Below are 19,913 nucleotides of genomic sequence, written 5' to 3'. Positions count from 1 at the left end.
AAACTAAAAGGAGATTTCTCCGCACACCCCATTGGAAAATCTCCAATTCCAAACTAGGTCTAAAAAAAATTAAACAAAATAATGAGAATCCCCCCCAAACCCAGATGCAGATATAGTGGTTGCTAATTCTAAAAAACAAAAACCAAGAAAAAAAAGGAAGAGAAAGAAAAAAAAAAGCACACATTACCAGCCTCCCCCAAAAAACCTTGCAAATGTATGATCTGTAAAAGTAACTCGAGCCGATTTAAAAAGGTAACAAAATGGCCACGTTGTACAAATCGATTCCAGTATCGCAAGAGATTGGGGGCACGGAAGAGGGGGGAGTGAGGCAGGGGAAGGGAGGAGCAATCTATTTACAAGGACCCTTTGAAAATGCAGTAGTAGGACTTTGGCACTATGAACAATTCCATCCGATGAGTGCTCCTTGAGAATGGAGGCCATGGAGAGGCAGACGCCAGAGCAGTTCAACTTGGAGTCATCGGTCCTTGGCAATCTTGTCCAAAGGCAGGAAGAGTGAAGTTCTCTGCTCTCTTCAAAGACAGAGCCCCACTAATGACTGGGACAGTAGGTCTGACTGGTTTTCCTGGAGAAAGAAACAAAACAACAACAAAAAGGACAAGGAGAAAGTATCAGCGAGCTGCCCATCATTCATAGGGAAGAGAGTTATCAAGTCTCTTTGCTGATTTTCCAAGCTGAACCCCTTCCAGATTCTTCTTGGGGACAGAAAAAAAAACCAAAACTGATTTCAAGACTTTCCACAGTATCAAAAGTTTGGAAAGGTCCTCGGGGGGCTGTCTGGACCCACCTGTATTGGAATATATTTCCTTTCTACGACATCACCAACAAATGGCCATCCAGCTTTCACTTGAAGACTTTTGAGAGAAGAAAAATCCACCAATTCCCAAGGCAGTTTGTTCCATTTCTGGATGGCGCTAATTGTGAATAATAATGGACAGCCTGGTGGAATGGTAAATAAATGCTGGGTCTGGAGTCAGACAGACTCATCTTTCTGAGTCCAAATCCAGCCTCAGAGACTTACTGGCTAGGTGACCCTGGGCAAGTCACAAAACTGTTTGCCTCAGTTTCCTCACCTGTAAAATGAGCCGGAGAAGGAAATGGCAAACTACTCTAAAATCTTTGCCAAATGGAGTCACAAAGAGTCAGATCCAACTGAAAGGACTGAACTCAACACCAAGGGTTGAGAAGGTAGAGTCTAGGTGACAGGATTCAGAATAATTAGATCAGGATCCCAGATCAACAGCCGAAAGGGCCCTTAGAGGTTGTCTAATCCAAGACATCCATTTTATAAATGAGGAAAATGAGGCCTGGAGAGGTTAAGTCACTTAATTAAGGGAATTGATAGAATATGACAGTTAGGGGATGCAGGGCTGGGCCTGGAATTAGGGAGAACTGAGTTCAAATTCTGTCTCAAATACTTCCTGGCTGTGTGATCCTGGGCAAGTCATTCGACCTCTGTCTCCTTCAGTTTTCCTCAACTATAAAATGGACATAATATTAGCATCTACTTCCCAAGGCTGTTGTGAGGATCAAATGAGATATTTATAATGCATTTTGCACAGAACCTGGCACATAGTAAACTCTTACTGCATGTTGTCTGCCTTCCATCTCATATAGTGGTTGTGCACTTATCATTTCATATTGTGTTGTAGCTACTTGTGGTGTGACATACCTCTACTAAAAAGCCTTTCAAAAATCAACTCTAAGCTTTATAATTATACACAGTGGCATTTAATGTTTGTAGTATTGGGTTGTATTTCAACTTCAGATACCTAATAAGTTACTCAAAGCAAGACCTTAACTGTTTACTGGATTAGCTTCAGTAGGGAATAACCACTTTTTGTTGGGCAATTTTTAACATGTATACAATACTGAGTTTTTGGCTTCTCCTTTGCCACCTTCTTCTTCTCCTTTTTAAATGTCTTTTGAGCAAAAGTTTGCTGCTCTTTCTCAATTCCAGCAGAGCAAGAGCAAGTAGCTAAAAGAGGGCTTGAGAATAAGGACCAAGGGAGTTACGATTATTCATTTCAAGGAGGTCAGGGGTTGGCCAAGATAATAAAAGATAGAAACAGTGCTGGAGGGGCTGTGGGAAGATAGGCACATCAGTAATACCAGGAGTGAAACCTAAGCTGGTCCAACTTTTCTGGAAAAAACATGGAATTATGCAGGAAATGCCACTAAATTGTTTACATCTCAGCAAGATGGTCTTTTGGATACAGTTCTGGATGTGGAGTCAGGAAGATCTGAGTTCAAATTTCCCCCTCAGTTACTTATTAGCACTTTCCTCAGCTGTAAAATGTAGATAATAACAGCATCTTTCAGGGTAGTTGGGATGATCAAAGGAGGTAACACATATAAAGTATTATGGTTAAGATTTGCAAATTTTAAAAAACTCTACAAATGCTAGCAATTATTAGACACTTTGATCTAGTGATACATACACAACACATGTATATATGTTTCTACAGAGATCTATCATCTAAATATCTGTTTATCTTCTATTTATCTCTATTATCTCTCATTGAAGTATCTATCTTCTATCTATTATCTATGTCTGTCTCATCTAAGTATCTATCATCTATCTATCTATCTATCTATCTATCTATCTATCTATCTATCTATCTATCTATCTATCTTTCTTTCTTTCTATCTATCTATCTATCTATCTATCTATCTATCTATCTATCTATCTATCTATCTATCTATCTATCTTTCTATCTATCTATCTATCTATCTATCTATCTATCTATCTATCTATCTATCTATCTATCTATCCATCCATCCATCCATCCATCCATCCATCCATCCATCCATCCATCCATCTTGTCTATTTCCTTATACCCACCACTATCCATCTGTCTATTTATCCATCTATCCATCCCTCTCTCCATCCATCCATCCATCTATTCATCCAAGAGAGAGCACATATTTGCAAGGAGGTATAGAAAGTCCAGTATCTAGCAAAATAGTTATACTTGTATTTTCTATGGTAGTAAAAAACAAACAAATTGGATACAAAATCAGTGCTTTTTTGTTTGGGGAATAGTTGAAAAAAAACCTGTAGGCTAAGAATATGACAGGCTATTATTGAACCATAGGACACAACACAGAGAAGGATTTCTGAGAAATATGGGGAATACTCAAATGGCTGGATGTGGAATTAAGGAAACAGAACTCAACAGAATATACATTATGGCTATAAAAATGAAAATGAAAAGATACCAAAAACGAGATTCCATTCAATGCCCAGTTTTGGTTACAAAGAATAGAGGATGTAATGCATTTCCCTCCAATCTGTGAAGAGATGGGAGTCTGTGGGTACAGAATGTCACCTATACTAACAGATTTGGTGTTAAGTTTTATCGTACTTGTTTGCTGCTGTAATAAGGGAAGGCTTTATGGGACTGCAGTATAATTGACAGAAGGCATTAATAGAGGAAAAACAATAAAGTTGGTTGAGGGATAATCTAGAGATGGTTAGTTTTTTTTTATTAGATTCTATTTATGGTTTCCTGTATCAAAGGTTAATTGAAAATTATTTGGAAATGTCTCACAAATCAGGCTGGTTGTTAGGCTTGAAAAATAATTTTACCTTATATTGTATCAGGAATGTTTGCAAAACTGCACAATTGATAGAGTGTTCACATATGGTGCATTATTAACAGAAGAGGGTCTGCGGGGTCCATTATCTAGGTAGGTAAAAATAACCTGTGCTATTTTCTGAAGTTCACAATGCAGCCAAGCGAGCTGAGCATGCTGGGTTCTGGCCTCTGGAGACATTCTCTCCCATTCTGTTTAGCCCCAAAGTGAACCCATTCATTAAGTATCTCTTGCCAGGGAATGGCCAATTCAAAGTGATACAGTGGAGGAAGAAGGTGTGGCATAACGCCAAGGGCAGTGCATTTAGATTTAGAACATTTGGGATCAGGCCCCCAGGTTCTGATACCCATCTATTAGTGAGGGGCGATTTTTACTCCTCTGGAAGGCTTCCTCATTTATAAAATGAGAGTACTGCTTGTACTAGTTACTTTGTGGAGTTGGAGAAAATAAATGAGGTAGAGTATGGGAAAGGTTTCAGTAAAGAAAAAATTCCTAACAAATGAGTGTTGTTCCAAAGTGGAATGATCTGCTAAGGAAAGTAGTGAATTTTTGTTCAGTTTTATTGTGTCTGATTTTTGTGATCCCATTTGGGGTTTTTAGCAGAGATACTGGAGTGGTTTACCATTTCCTTCTCCAGCTCATTTTACAGATGAAGAAATGGAGGCAAACAGGCTAAAGTGACTTGCCCAGGGTCACACAGCTAATACGGGTCTGAGGCCAGATTTGAACTCGGAAAGATGCATCTTCTTGACTCCAGGGCCAGTACTCTATACACTGTGCCATCTAAGTGCCCCATAATCACATTATGTTCTACGATACTTTTATTTATTTTGTTTACTATTTCCCAGTTACATTTTTAACTGTTTCAAGTGGAGTGTTGTGGGGCATACTGGACACCTCTGTTATGGAGGCTATTCCTGGTTGGGTTGGGTTTGGGACTGGAAAAGGAGGGGAAACCAGAAAATATATAAAATACCCATTTTATAGCCGAGGAAACTGAAGCAAACAGAGGTTACACAACTTGCCCAGAGTCACAGAGCTAGCAAGTGTCTTAGCCAAATTTGAACTTGGTTCTTCCTAATGCCAAGGCCAGGGCTGACCATGAAGCCAAGATCTCTGACTCCAGAATAAACGTTCTTTCCATCTTACCAAGATGTCAGTATCTTGCAGAGGGGAGTCTGGACAACCTATGGAAGGGAGGGCATCCCCTTTCTCCAATACACAAGCAGACGTGTGATCTCCTCTCTTTGGGAATCCCCTTCATCTAAGTGGATCAGAGATGCCCATCTGTAGACTGCCACCTCCTTGAAGGCAGGGGCTGTCTTTTTGCACCCTCAGTACTCAGGCCAGTGCCTGGCACCCAGCTGGTGCTCAGCACTGACCACTGACGCATTGCCCGCTATCTGCAGCACCAGAGTCTTTGAAGGAAAAAAGCATTCACGCTACCTTAGTGGCATGCAATTTTCGTGGAACATTCAAATCTGTGGCTTTTTTTTTATTCCTTCTTCCTGAACCAGGCACTCCCAATATATTTTCTCTATCCTCAATTCTTTCTAACTTTGCACTAAAGTCACCATATATCTGGGTATAAATTGAGTTTGATTCAGAGGATTTTTATCAAGTTCTTCTTGATTCTCAGTGACTGATATTGGGGCATAAGTTGTAATTATTTTCATGGTGGTCTTTTTTGGGCGGAAAAGGGGAGCAAATGCCTACATTTTGTCCTATAATATGTGATGGCTGAATCCAATGAAATAATGTTTGTTGTAGTTTTTGGGTATAGAAAACCTATTCTTTACCTCTCTTGAGGCACCTATGAATCAGCTTTCCATTTAGCTAAAAATTTCTTATTTCTCCTGGTTTCATTTATAGCAAGAAAGTTAAGCTTGATTTGATTCTGTTCCACCAGCAATATGTCCATTTCTTGGACAAGGATCTCAGATTTAGAATACAAATAAATTAAAATTTTATCGATGGTTTAAAACCGGTGATTCTCGGTACCCTTTGCTTATCTCCCAGTGTCACCTCAGAAATGGAGTGAGGGCCACACAGGGATGAAGGCCAGTTTTGTTTTGCTCTGCTTCATGGTGTTGCCATGGTTCCCCCCCAATTCATTATCACGCGGCCTGTCTGCTGACGCCGGGCTTCTCCGCTGTAGCTAGCTAACTTGGCTCTCAGAAAACAGATGTGAATGGTGAAGGGGGCCATCACGAAAGCCCTTCTAGAACGTAGAGCTTACACTTCACTGGCGAAGCCTATACCCAGGAGTCAGTCCATACTATGATGAGGCATCAGACGCTGGAGTGTAAGTTGAGTTTGATTTGGAGAATTTTTATCAAGTTTTTCCTGTTTCCTCAGTGACTGATCTTGGGGCATGAGTAGCAATTATTTTCATGGTGGGTTCTTTTTTTTTTTTTTTTTTTGCAAATACTTACATTTAGTCCTGTAATATCTAATGATCAAATTCAGTGAAATAATGTTTTTGTAGTTTGGGGACATAGAAAGCCTATTTTTTTGCACCTCTGAGCATTCCACTTAGCTGAAATGTCCTTTTTTTCCTCCTGATTTCATTTATTGCAAGAAGGTTGAAGCTTGATATGATTCCGAGGCTGGACTGGATTTTAGCAAACTCCCAAGTTGCTAATAAATACCAAGACTATGAAATGAAGCTAAGTTTCTAGAGGGGCGCAGATCATGGCTTCTTCTCACTGCTCGGCTGAAGAATAGAAATGTTTCTCAGGTTTAATGTTGGCACATACACGCAAAAAATCATTTAAGGACACAGGGTTCTTAGCCTAGGACCTGGGACCTTGGGTTTTTAATTTTTTAATTTTAAGATTATATTTCAATATAAATGGTTTTCCTTGTAATTTTATGTATTTCATTTTAGTCCCTTAAAAATCTTATTTCAGAGAATAGGCCTCATACAGAATACTAAAAGGGTTCATGGTATGAAAAAAGGTTAAAACTCTTATATGAAAGGTGTTTTAAAAAAAAGCCTTTACACTAAGCTGTCTTAGAATCAATATTGAGCAATTGTTCCAAGGCAGAAGAGTGGTAAAGGCTAGGCAATGGGGGTGAAGTGACTTGCCCAGGGTCACACAGCTAGGAAGTATCTGAGGTCACATCTGAAGCCAGGACTTCCCATCTCTAGGTCTGGCTCTCCATTCCTTGAGTCACCTTGTTGCTACCTAAAGGTTTTTTCTAAGATTAGATTATATAATGGGATTCGCATTCAGGCAGGTGCAGATTGAACTTGAGCAGCACTTCTTAAACTTTTTTGTGTCCTGGCCCCCTTTAGGGGTCTGGAGAACGCTATGGTAATTTTTTTTCAGGTTGATGTTTTTAAATGAGTAAAATAAAACAGAATTGATTAAAAAGGAAATGAATTACGTTGAAATACAGTCATCAAATGGGAGAGAGGAGGGAAGAAGGAAGGGAGACAATGTGGACTGCATAACTTTGAAAAAACTGTTGTAGAAATTTATTAAAATAAAAAATCCTAACTTTTTAAAAAAGGAAAAAAATATAGTCATCAAAATAGTAAAGACCACAAAACAGGTTCGAGGGCCTCAGACTGAGAATCCCTAATTTACTTTGATGACCCTGAAGGCCCCTTCTGCTTCTGATGTTGGGTGTAGAATTCTACTTTGGACTATGTTGGTAAAGTATCAGGGAACAGAAGCCCACCAGAAATCCAAGTTAATCTGAAGTTGAACCCTTTCCCCAATGCTTCACAGATATACTTGCTCTCAGGCCAAGCAAAAACCAGCTTGAAAACTCTGTCTCTGCAAACTGCCCGGAAAGGTCCCAGCATGCCCCTTCTGGGACCCCCTGCGTGCCCCCTCACCCTCTGCCAGGTGAGGACGTGAGGAGGTTCTCAGCCTCCTTGGATGTGCACTGAAGCAAACGCTAGCCTCCCCGCCTGCAAGTTAGCATGAAAAAAGCTGAAAAGGGCTCTCTGTTTACCCGATCAGAAGGTCAGAAAGGAGGCAGGGGAGAAACTATGTCTGGAATGGAACTTTGTTTTTTTTCCTTTTGCAAAAAATCACAGATGATGTTTGTGGGTAATTCAGTGCGCTAACAGCTACGCCCCTGCATCTCAGCATTTAGGCTCTGTTTCTTCTGGGAGCTTTCTGAAGGGAGCAACAATGAATGAGGCAGGAGCCACAGGATGGGGGGAGGTAAATGAGGGGGTTGGAAGAACTGGGACAATGGCAGCCAAGAGCTCCCAGGGAGGCCGTCACTACCAAATGCCAATAGAGGAGGAGGCCACTTATTCTCCTATCAGAAGGCCAGGCCCGTGAGGGAAGGGATGGACAGGGGGCAGAGGCCCCCAGGAAAAGATTAAATTTTCCTTATCTGAGAGCAGCAGCTTCCATTTTTATATGTGAATTTTGTGTGTCTTCCTATTACATTCTATTATTTTATTTGATCTTCACTGCAACCCATTTGGGGAGAAAGCATAAATATTATCTATACATATTTATAATTTGATATGTATATTTATAATTTATAAATTGATAACCTAAACAAAGTAAAATAAAAATTACCTATAAAATTACCTATTATTATTTCATTTGTATAGATGAGGAAACTAAGGCATACAGAACTTAAATGAATTACCCAAGGCTACATAGCTATTAGGGTGTGGGATTCAGTTTTAAAAATGAATATTTTTGTTGGCAATATGTAAGAACATGTCTTAAATAACGATATAGAATAAATATTTGATTAATAATAATAATTATATATGACCATTACATATTTATATAAGCCATTATTATGTGTTAAGTGTTTTAGGATTATGATTACATTTGATTCTCTCACATCAATCCTGGAAAGCAGGTGCTAGTAGCAATGCACATTTTATAGATTAAGAAACTGAGGAAAACAGAGGTTAAGAGACTTACTCAGGGTCATACTACTTATAAATATCTGGGGCCAAATTTGAACTCAGGTCTTACGGGGGAGATATCAGAGGATGGGCTTGCTTCTGTAACACTATGACTGCATCATCTATGGGTGGTCTGTCCTCTCTATTCAGGTCACCCACTGCAAGGCTACTTCCCCTCCCAGACTGTTCTTTATGCTACACTGGCATCTAAGAATCTACAGATTACACAGTGAGATCCATTTCCCTTTAATAAATGGTTTGGGGGAAATTGAATTAAATTAGTAGCACTTGTCTCTAAATTAGAGGCACTAAAATGTGATGGTATAAAAAACAAAGGAAAATATGCTTACCCCAAAGTAAAAACCCAACCCAACCTCTTCTACAAGTTAGATTTCCCCCTTAATGCGCCCAAGTTCCAGGCAGGGGATCCAAACATATACATGAACAGAGGCCCCCCGCACATGGCACATCTCAACTAGCATCCCTCTTGCTGTTCGAAAGAATCCTGCTGGGTGGCTTAAAAGGCAACATAGTAGAATTCAGGCACTTGAGAATGGTGCATGACCACCAGGAAAAGTTCTCAAAGCCCTCGGTAACTGCTTCACTTATATCCGAAGTCAGACACCAGCAGGAAGAAGAGAGAGCCTGGAAAGCAGAATGCAGTCTCTAAGCCCACTTTCTTACCTGGAGCTGCCAGGAAGAATTTTTAGGGAGAAGAAGACCCAGATAGGTGGGTCAGGACTGAAGGGAGAGAGGAGGCACCATGCTGGTGAGAGCCAACAAAATGAGGGCATGGAAGATCATGTTTCTCTGAAATCTCTGCATCCATCGCTGTGCCTAAAATTTCCATGCTTCCCACAAATCTTTTTTTGAGGGAGAGATGTCACATATTTCTTTCAAAGTCTCCCTGGTTTTAACTTGGTCTGGGCTCATCTCTTTGTATAAATGCCCTACAGGCTTAAAGTTGTTGAAAATTTAGAATTACATCAGATCAGAAGTGGAAAAGACCTCAGATATTGTCTTCTCACAGATAAGGAAATAGTCCAAGAGAAGTTCTGTGAATCAACTGCCAAAGAGCACTGATCTATCACCTACTGCTATCTGTCTCAGTGCCAGGCTCTGTAAAATGGGGATAATCCCTGTCCTACTTATCTTACAGGATTATTTGGAGGATCAAAAGAGCACTTTTTAAGATGAAAGGCTTTATAGTACAGGGAAAAGAAAGACTTATGAGGCAAAAAGATTTGAATTCAAGAGGGTGGTCTTTTTGGAATTCATTGAGTCCAATCTCATTGGAAATTCCTTTTATAAGGAATTTGTAATTTTTTGAATGGGTTCTACAACATCCCCAAGACAGTATTGTCATCTATCCATATGAACTGAGAACATCCTGAGATTCTTGATTTTACTACTGGAGAGATCTGATTGTTAGAGTACTTCCTTTTATTAGAGGTGACACTGGGGGAAAGAGTGATGGGCTTGGAGTCAGAAGAATCATCTTCCCGAGTTCAAATTGGGCATTAGACACTAGCTGTGAGAACCTGGGCAAGTCATTTAACCCTGCTTGCCTCAGCTTCCACAAATGTTAAATGAGCTGGAGAAGGAATTGGAAACTACTCCAGTATCTTTGCTATGAAAACCTCAAAAGGATTCACAAAGAATCAGATATGCCTGGAATGACTGAGCAACAACAAATGTGCCAGGAGCTGCATTAAGTGATGGGGATATAAATACAAGCAAAAGGAAAGACAGTCTTCTACCCTTGAGGAGCTTTAGTGGGAAAATAATACTCATAATGGAAGCTGAAACAAAAGGAATTGGGGTGGAAATGGAAGGACTGGGCATGGGGGGAATAATTTTGAAGTCCAGGACCAGAAAGCATTTAATGAAAGCCAGCATGAGCCTGCTACAAAACAGAAGGAAGTTCCAGTAGAAGACAGCAACTTTGAGGTACAGAAGGGTTAAAAAAAAGTCATAAGACTTATACTCCAATTCTGAATGAACACCTACTAGAACTAGCTTCTACCTGTTAAGGATTTCTGTATTTTTCTTTTCTTTTCTTTTTAAAAACAACAAAAAAAATTCCTTACCTTAGGTCTTGGTACCAATTCTAAGGCAGAGGAACAGCAAGAGCTAGGCAATTAGGGTTAAGTGACTTGTTCATGAGATCACATAGCTAAGAAGTGTCTGAGATCACTTTTGAAACCAGGTCCTCCCAACTTCAAGGCTGAAGTTCTATCCACTATGCTACATGGCTACCCCTGGATTTTTCTTTTAGAAATCTGTAATCTTTTAGAAGTCTGATTGATGTGGTACTGAATACATGAATTAATTTAGGGAGTTAATATCATTTTTATAATTAGCACAATCTAATCATGAGCAAGTTAATATTTCTCCACTTATTTTGGTCTGACTTTATTCCTAAATTTACTTGCCATGGAAAACAAAAAAAAAATTTCATAAAACTATCTATACTGTTTGACCCAGTAACAACCACTACTGGGTCTGGATCCCAAAGAGATCAGAGATAAGGGGAAAGGACCTAATAATAATGTACCAAAATATTTTTAGCAATTCTTTTTGCAGTAGCAAAGAAGGTTGCCATCACTTGGGGAATGAATGAATCAAGTTGTGGTATATGGTTGTAATGGAATACTATTGTGCCATAAGGAACGATGAACAGGATAAGTTCAGAAAAACCAGAAAGACTTCTACGAACTGATGCAAATGGAGTGAGCAGAACCAGAACAGTGTAGACAGTTAAAGAAATATAACAGAAATATTAGACGACAATCAACTACAAAGGACTAAATCATTATCAGTGAAGGAAGGTTCCAAGATAATCACAAGGGTCTCATGATGAAAATGCAATCCACAGCCAAAGATGGAACTGTGTGCATCTGAGTACAGATCAAAGCATGCCATCTTTCTACTATAGTTCCTTCATGAGATTTCTACTGTATATGGGATATGTGTCTTCTGTCATGACATGAGCATACATCATATTGCATATACATATATATTACATGAAAGTACAGGTATAATTTATATCAGATTATTCACCCCAGGTTGGGGAGATAGGAAGGGAGAAAATCCAAATTCTAAATTGTCAAGAAACAATTGTCAAAAATTATTTCTATATATAACTGAATTTTTTTTAAAAAGAGTACTTATGAGATAGATCTGTTTCTCTATTAATCACTTTTCAAACCTTAAGGTGATAAATGAAAACTGTAGCTAACTCCACAAAAATTCCACATATACTTGTCTTAAGGATTTGAAAGAATAGAAGAGGCTGTGAGTTTGGAGGAAACGCTTTTGGCTAATGATTTTTTAAAACGCTACCTCATTTTGAAGAAACATTTCCCCCTGCTCAAGAGATCTGTGGGTTGGGCTAACACTGTCTCTCTTTCTCAGAGAGATTTGTCACGAACACCCAGTAGCATCTGCTGATGTAACTTAACTGCCTGAGAAAGGAAAAAATAATTCTCAAAGAGCTCAGGCAAGTCTGAGAGCTGATTCGAGCTCACCTCTATCACCTCTCCTCTGGGTGTCTGCCTGTTGGCTCCATTACTGCTCATTCACTCAATACCCGTTAGCACCTACACCAGAAGGTGGACAGTGAGGAGGGAGAACAGAGCAATTCAAACTGGCCAGCTGGTTGCTAATTAAGCTGCTCTAGCAAAGGGAGGGTGGGTGGGCTTGCCGGCTGGCTTCCCGTCTCTCTCATTTTCAGTCCTGCCCAAGTTTATTCATTAAGGGGAAGTGAATGTCTCTGGTTCTTCATTTAGATACTTAAAAAGTGTCACAGGGATTTTCACATGCCATTAAATGTATGAAGCTCCCTTTTAAGGGGGTTTGGGGAGACCTAGGGGAACTGAAAAGTCATAGCCACAGGGATTCTCCCCTTCCTAGTTCTGGGCTGGCCTTGCAAAGAAAAATGTGGATTTATATCTGTGCATAAATATCCTCTGCCTGCTCTGTATCCTCTCCATTCACCACCAAGCTGGCGATGGTACAGGAGGGACCCCATCTACACTGACCTGTTGAGAAGCATCAGCCTGAATCTGATTCCATGGGAAAGCCCATTATGTGGAGGGTATGGACATTAGTAACTATGGTTACCCCCTTTGCCTCCCCTTTTGTAGCTCCCCGCATCTAAATTACACCAATCTTGTCTAGATTTGCAGGGGTTATGGGTGGCCGACTCAAGGTAGAACATGGTTACTTAACTATGCCACTCTGTAGTATAAACCAGGTATTTTAAAAGCTGTTTAAAAACACTGTGGATTGAAGGAAATAACTCTAAATCCCATCTAGCTATCCTAGGTACCACTCTTAAAAACAACATCATTCTCGTTCTTTGCTTAACAGTGGATGACACAAAATACAGGATAGATTCTAACAATTGTCACTAGAAAAGGAAAGAGGAAAGAAAGCATATGGGACTTTAGATTGAGCAGAATACTGATTTCATAGGTAAATAGCAGCCATGGCTAGTTATTATCTTGCCTTTGTAAATAAGGGTATGCAATTGAGCGGTCCCAATTAAATGTATATATGGGTGTGTATGTGTGAAGGGAACATGGCAGGGAGAGCTGAGATAAGAAAAGTAGGAGGGAGGAAAAGAAGGGGAGGAATGAAGGGGGAGAGAGAGACAGACAGACAGACAGACAGAGAGAGTCAGAGAGAGACATGAGAAGGGGAGATGGGGGGGAGAGAGAGAGCGAGAGAGAGCGAGAGAGAGAGAGAGAGAGAGAGAGAGACAGACAGACAGACAGACAGACAGACAGACAGACAGACATGAGAAGGGGAGATGGGGGGAGAGAGAGAGAGAGATGGAGAGAGAGACAGAGAGGAGACAGACAGACAGACAGACACCTTCAGAGCCAAGGAGACAGGTTTAAGTCCAGTCTCTGACACGTACTGGCTAGGGGACCCTGAGAAGTGACTTACTCTGTGTCATTACAAATTCTAAAGAAGGTATCAATTTACATTGATAAAATATTTCTTGAGAACATCCTACCCTCATGAAATATACACCCACTCATCCACATATGTGCATATATACTTTTACTAATACACTATATATAAAATAGTATGTTATATATTATATATATAATTAATATTTTAAATAACAACTTTAAATAATAACCAGAATGTTAACTATATTTAAATCATAGGTCTGGTAGAAAGTGTATATCTATATATACACACACATTTATTAAAAGTATATATCTATATAACTATATCTTTCTATCTACATCTCAGGTTTGCTTAAAAAAAGTATATACTCACACAGACATTTATACAATTATATTAAATATAAGCTTAAAAAAGCACTAATGCTTTTGGGACATTCCTATGTGTGGGTGTATATGGATGTGGATAAGTGTGCATATGCTATATATATATATGTATATGTGTGTGTGTATATATATATATACATACATATATATATATATATAAAATACATATTTTATCAGACCTGGGATTTAAATATTCTTAGTCCTATATTTCATTATTATTTATATAGTAAAGAAACTATATTTATAGACTATATATCATATAAATATATGATGTCTATTACGTAGAAATATAACAAATATGAACATAATAGTTCTTAAGATATATTGTCAATAATTAAGTATATTTAAATCATAGGTCTAATAAAATATATAATATCTGTCTATATCTCTATTGTGGCTGTTGTTTTTCAGTCATTTCAGTCATGTCTGACTTGTCGTAATGGAAAGATACTGGAATAGTTAGCTACCTTCTTTTCCAGCTCATGGTTCAGATGAGGAAACCGAGGCAAACAGGCTTAAGTGACCTGCCCAGGGACACAGCTAGTAAGTAGATTTTAGCTCTGGGAGAGGATTCTTCCCGACTTGAGGCCGGCACTCTATCCGCTGTGCCACCCAGAGATCCGTCTATCTCTATACATTGATCGGAATGTTTATTTACCTAGTTATACGTGTATATATACACACACTTACATATGTGAGTGTGTAACCATTATTTAAAAAATTGGACACCTCCCATCGTCTCCCTCATCCATCTTCTCTAACAGAAACGTATCGATGGTTTAAAAAAATAATGCAAGCGATTTCCCTCCTTTTTCCGCCTGACTCTTTGCCTAGGAGTAATTTAGACAAGTCACTATTTCCAGGGCTGAATTACCTGTCTAAACGTGGCCAGTGTCTTCAGTTACACCTTCAGAATCAGAATCATAATTGGTCAACTCCGCTCGACCCTCTGGCGCTGCTTGGCTCCAGCTGTCTGTACAGTCTGAGACGCCATCGTCCTCCCCAACCGTCACCTCTACCCAGTCCACAACATCAGACTCCTCATTCTCATCACTGCCATGACCATCCCGGCTGTTACCTTCAGATTTGTCCAAAGCGGTCTCTGTTGTCTTGCCTGGCAAGGAGTCTTTGGCCTTTTCGCAACCCACTTTTGCCGTGGTCACCAGTTTGTCCAAATCCTCTTCGCTCAGCTTTTTGTGGTCCTTGAAATATTGCTGAACCAGCTCACCCCCGTTCTTTGGACTTTCAGTGAGGAGCGGTGTTGCCTTTCTCAGGACGGACTCGTTACTGTGGCCATCCACAGCATGTTGCTGTTGGTACTGATCGATCCACTTTAAGGTTCCAGTCTTTAGTGAACATCTGTTCTCTTTGAACCAACGCACGATTTCAGTTCTGATCAGACCGGTTTTTGCTGCTAACTGGTCATATTCCTGTGGGGTGGGCCACTGGGTTCTGGCAAAGGTACTCTTCAGAAGATGAATTTGTTCCTGGTTCTTCATCATAGCTGGAGAGGGGCTAGAGAGAGAAGTGGCCAGCTGGACGCTAGAAAGCTGGTCCAGCCGAGATAATGTGCCATTGGGGACCACCGCTTCTTTGTTCTTTTTGCTGGATCCCATGGAGTCTAGGACAGCTTGCTCCATGCTGTCCCTAAGCTTCCTCCTCTCTGAAAACCAGGTATCGATTTCTCTCCTGCTCAGCTTGGTTTCAGACCTGAGTCGATCCAGTTCTCCTTGGGTGGGGAAAGAACTTTTCATGAAACTATCTTCCAGAACTTTAAGCTGACCCTGTGTTTTTTCTTTGAATTTCTGTGGCGCAAAGTCTGGGTATGCATGGTAGGAACGTCCATGCCGGGCGGCCGCAATGGCCAGCTGGTCTTTGGCGAGGGACTCGCTGGTGATATGGACGATGCCCCTTTGGCTCCTATATCTGTGATCACTGAACCATTTCTTGATCTCACTCCTGGAGAGGCCGGTGACCTCGATGAGTCGGTAGACTTCTGCATCATCAGGAAACTGACTCTGGAGGAAGCTCGCCTTCAGTTCCGCTATTTGCTCTTTTGTCTTTTTCCGATCGTTTGTCGTGGGCAGTATGCCGGGGGTTACCTTTGGTGGGGGCTCAGGAACCTGGGCCACGTGGGCCCGTTTGGGCTCTGGAGCTGCTTGGAGATTTGGTAAAGGTCTCTTCTGGCCGTGATTGGTCATCCCCGCGACAGCAAGCGTGATCGGGGAGCACGACACTGTCGATCCGTTAGTCACCTGCGTCAAAACGAGACTGGTCTGGCCGAGGATCTGGCAAGGTAAAGCGGTCTGGATGATGGGCTGGGACATCTTGGTGGATGCCAGCTGAGCCGGCAGCACAGTGATAGTCTGCGGGACGGACTGGATCGTCCCATTAAACATCTTCTTCCTCGCCTCTTCTACCTCTTCTGGAGACCAGCTTATACCATGCTTCAAGCGCTGGGTAGCAAACCAGATTCGGATGTGCTCCTCGGGATGTTTGGAGGCAGCTGTCAACCAGGACAATTCTGCTTGGGTTGGGTAAGGGAACTTGTTGAAGGAGTTAATCATGGTGGCATTGGTGTCCAGGGCACAGTTATATTTGGTACTATTCAATGGGACGGGGACCTTGGGGACAAGATTAATATTTGGTGGCAGCTGTACAGAAGGCATCACGTGCCCTAGGGAGTCTTGGAGCAGCTCAATGCCATTAAGCCTGGCGAAGGCCTCGGCGGCCTCCGTCACCACCCGGGCGGTGGTGTTCCCTTCCATGTGGTTATCAGAACCACTTTCTTCTGGTTTCCTGGGGGCCTTCTTGGCATCAGCTTTGGGTTTCCCCAGTTTCATGATCGGCGTCTTACTCACTGAGATCCCGGGGTCACCGTCGCCGCTCCCCAGGCTGCCGCCACACACGGTCACACCATGGTTGGATCCTTCGATGGACTGTTCTAAAACCGTTTGGTTATTGCGTTTAATCAGCTTCAGCTTGAAGTTTGTCTCCCCGGGATGGAACTTGGCATTGTGGTCGGACAAGGAATCGTACTTTTTGGTGGTGAAGTTGCATTCAGCACACACATAGAGGGGGTTGAGGATCACATTAGGATGCTGCATGTCCACGTGCTCTGTGAACTCGTTCAGGTTTTGTGTGGAGTATGGGCAGTATTTACATTCGTAACCCCCCTGAAGTTTTTTGGATTGATTCTCCACAGCTGACTTCACCTCCATTAATTCACTTTCTTTGGAAGAGCTCTCGGGCTCAGTGGTCCAACCATCTTTACCCGAGTCAGCCTGGGGGGCTCCAACTTCTTTATCTTTGCCTCTGTCAGCATCTTCGGGCACTTCCTGTTCCATCACTTGAGATGTCCGGACCATGCACGGAGTTGTTGACTTTCTCTTGCTTGCCATTGTATCTGGTGTGCAATGTCTTACTTTATTGTTATTGTTGGGGGGTGGGGAGCAGTAAAATGCGGGGAATGATCCAGAAGGACTTTACTTTTGAAATGGCTTTGGCTTCCTTCGAACGTTCAAGTCTGGTGTTTATGTTTTCAGATGGATTTCAGCTCAAAAAATGGCTCTCATCAGCTTCATCCACTAAATACATCAGACCACATTATATCTGTGGGGCAAGAACAAATGCAGGGTCAGTCTCTCTTTACAGTGAACTTAATTAAAAAAATGAGCAAGTATTTATCTGAATTATTCCTATAACCCATCCCAATTGCTACTCCAAATAACTAGGTAACCACAAAAGAGTTTTGGGGATGAGAGATCTAAAAAAGAATGAAAAAAAATCAGTTCTGTGGGAAGGAAGGAGAAAATGGATCCAAAGCAAGAACAGGGAATATAATATTCATTCTTTTTTTTTAAACCCTTACCTTCCTTCTTGGAGTCAATACTGTGTATTGGCTCCAAGGCAGAAGAGTGGTAAGGGTAGACAATGGGAGTCAAGTGACTTACCCAGGGGCACACAGCTGGGCAGTGTCTGAGGTCAGATTTGAACCTAGGACCTCCCATCTCTAGGCCTGGTTCTCAACCCACTGAGCTACCCAGCTACCCCCTACAATATTCATTCTATGGCACAAGAGAAGATAGAAAGAATGAAAAGGATGAAAGTATTGAAAACTTGTCTTTGGAGGGATGATTTTGGTAATGCGGAGGAGAGGAAGCACCAGGTGAATGGTTCCTCCACTTTTCAGGGCCCCATGATTCCATTTGGTTTAAGAGGGCAGAACCAGGAACAAGTGATGGGTGCAAAAAGGCAAGAGTGAATCTCATGGCAATTAGATATTTAGGACCAGAGTTTTCCTAAAATGGAAGGGGTTGCTTTGGGAGGAGAATTAACTTTCAGCATATGTCTTTATAGCACATAACAGATTTTTGAGTATGTTACATGGTTGAGAGAAATTATTCCTTGTTTTGGCCTGCCAGCATGTACTGATTCGGATAGAGGAACTTATTTTACTGATTTGGTCTTATTGCAAATCTATTGATGTTTGGGGATAACTCCTAAATTTCATACACCCTTATCATCCCCAGAGCTCAGGCCAAGTTGAAAGAATGAATAAAGAACTTAAAACTATGATTGGCAAATTGTGCACAGAGACATATTTAAAATGGCCCAAAATTCTACCTTTGGCCCTATTTTATCTCAGAAGAAGACCCAGAGGTGATTTACACATCTCACCATTTGAGATACTATTTGGACATCCACCTATTCAGGTACAACCATTTACCCCTGCTTATATGTCATTGTGAGGAGGGGATACAACCATTGCCACATATATGAGACAATTACAAATGAAACTGTGAGAACTCCACAACTTTGGGGCTGCTGTTCAGGCAAGCCCCATAGGCTTCTTGCTTCATGACTTAAACCCAGGTGATAGCATGTACATAAAAAATTTCAAATGTACTGGGTCAACTGAACCTGCTTATGACAGACTGTTCCAAGTCCTATTTGACTACACTAACAGCCTTTTGGGTAGGGGTTGGATTGGGCCACTAGGTACACACAGAATGCTTGGCATAGAGTCAGGAAGACTCATCTTCCTAAGTTCAAGTCCAGCCTCAGATACTCACTAGCTATGTGACCCTGACCCAACCTTATATGTCTCAGTTTTCTCATTGGTAAAATGAAATGAAGAAGGAAATGGCATCTTAGAGTGAGAATGAGTGTGACTGGAGGCAAACTGCTGAGAGACTTTATACAACTTGGGAAAATGGTGAGGACTTACTGTGTAATTAAAACTTTATCTTACCTATTTTTCTGCCTTTATTTTTTTCTCAGTTGCCAATTACATATACCCAAATTTGAAAATGTTGAGTTGGTATAAAACAAAGTCCTACTGTGTACTAATTCTAGATATTAGCTATTACTTTCCTCATTTTGATGGATTCACAGAACCTGAGAAGGACATTGTAAGGTGTGGCCAGATAATAATTTCCGTGAGGCAAATAGATTTAGCTTTTGTCTTTGAATCTCTAGCACCAAGCATAGTACCAAACACACTGTTCAGTCATTTCAGTTATGTCTGATTCTTCTTGACCCCTTTTGGGGTTTTCTTGGCAAAGGTACTAGAGTGGTTTGCCATTTCCTTCTTCAGCTCATTTTATAGATGAGAAAACTGAGGTCAAAAGAGTTAAGTGAGTTGCCAATTGTCACACAGCTAGTAAGCTTCTAAGGCCACATTTGAATTCAGGAAGAGGAGTATTCCTGATTCCAGGACCAATACTCGATCCACCGTGTCACCTAACACATAACCTAACTTAGTAATTTCTTTAAAAAGCTTCCTGATAGGTTGATCCTAGGGGTTAGATATAAGGAGACAGGAAGGTATATAGCTTCAGGGCCTTTGAGGCAAACCCCCACTTCAGTTCAAGTATAGGCAGAACGATGGATGAAAAATAATGAGCTAACAATTTATTTCTGTCTTGAGTGGAATAAGTCACATTAAACTTGTGTTCACTGAATCACTCCTTGAACTCTGGGCTAGACTTGATGGTGTCTCTAAATTAGTTAACAGAAAACTGTGTACTGCCAGATAAAAATACTTCACTTAAATTAAACACCTAATTATTTCTCATCTGCTCTTT

At 40.9% G+C, this 19,913-nt stretch overlaps 1 protein-coding gene across 1 annotated transcript; it reads right to left on the bottom strand.

The window, feature by feature from the left end:
- Window positions 1–288: 288 nt before the first annotated feature.
- Window positions 289–17,225, bottom strand: ZHX2 (zinc fingers and homeoboxes 2). The gene is made up of 2 exons (XM_044658278.1): window positions 14,699–17,225; window positions 289–583 (listed from the first exon to the last, which is right to left on the bottom strand). Exon 1 carries the CDS (start codon window positions 17,223–17,225, stop codon window positions 14,703–14,705), a length of 2,523 nt encoding a protein of 840 aa, XP_044514213.1. The 3' UTR covers window positions 289–583; window positions 14,699–14,702.
- Window positions 17,226–19,913: the final 2,688 nt, after the last annotated feature.

The sequence above is a fragment of the Gracilinanus agilis genome, chromosome 1 (genome assembly GCF_016433145.1).
Source record: "Gracilinanus agilis isolate LMUSP501 chromosome 1, AgileGrace, whole genome shotgun sequence".
Classification (NCBI taxonomy): domain Eukaryota; kingdom Metazoa; phylum Chordata; class Mammalia; order Didelphimorphia; family Didelphidae; genus Gracilinanus; species Gracilinanus agilis.
This window is presented reverse-complemented; position numbering and strand designations above follow the sequence as displayed.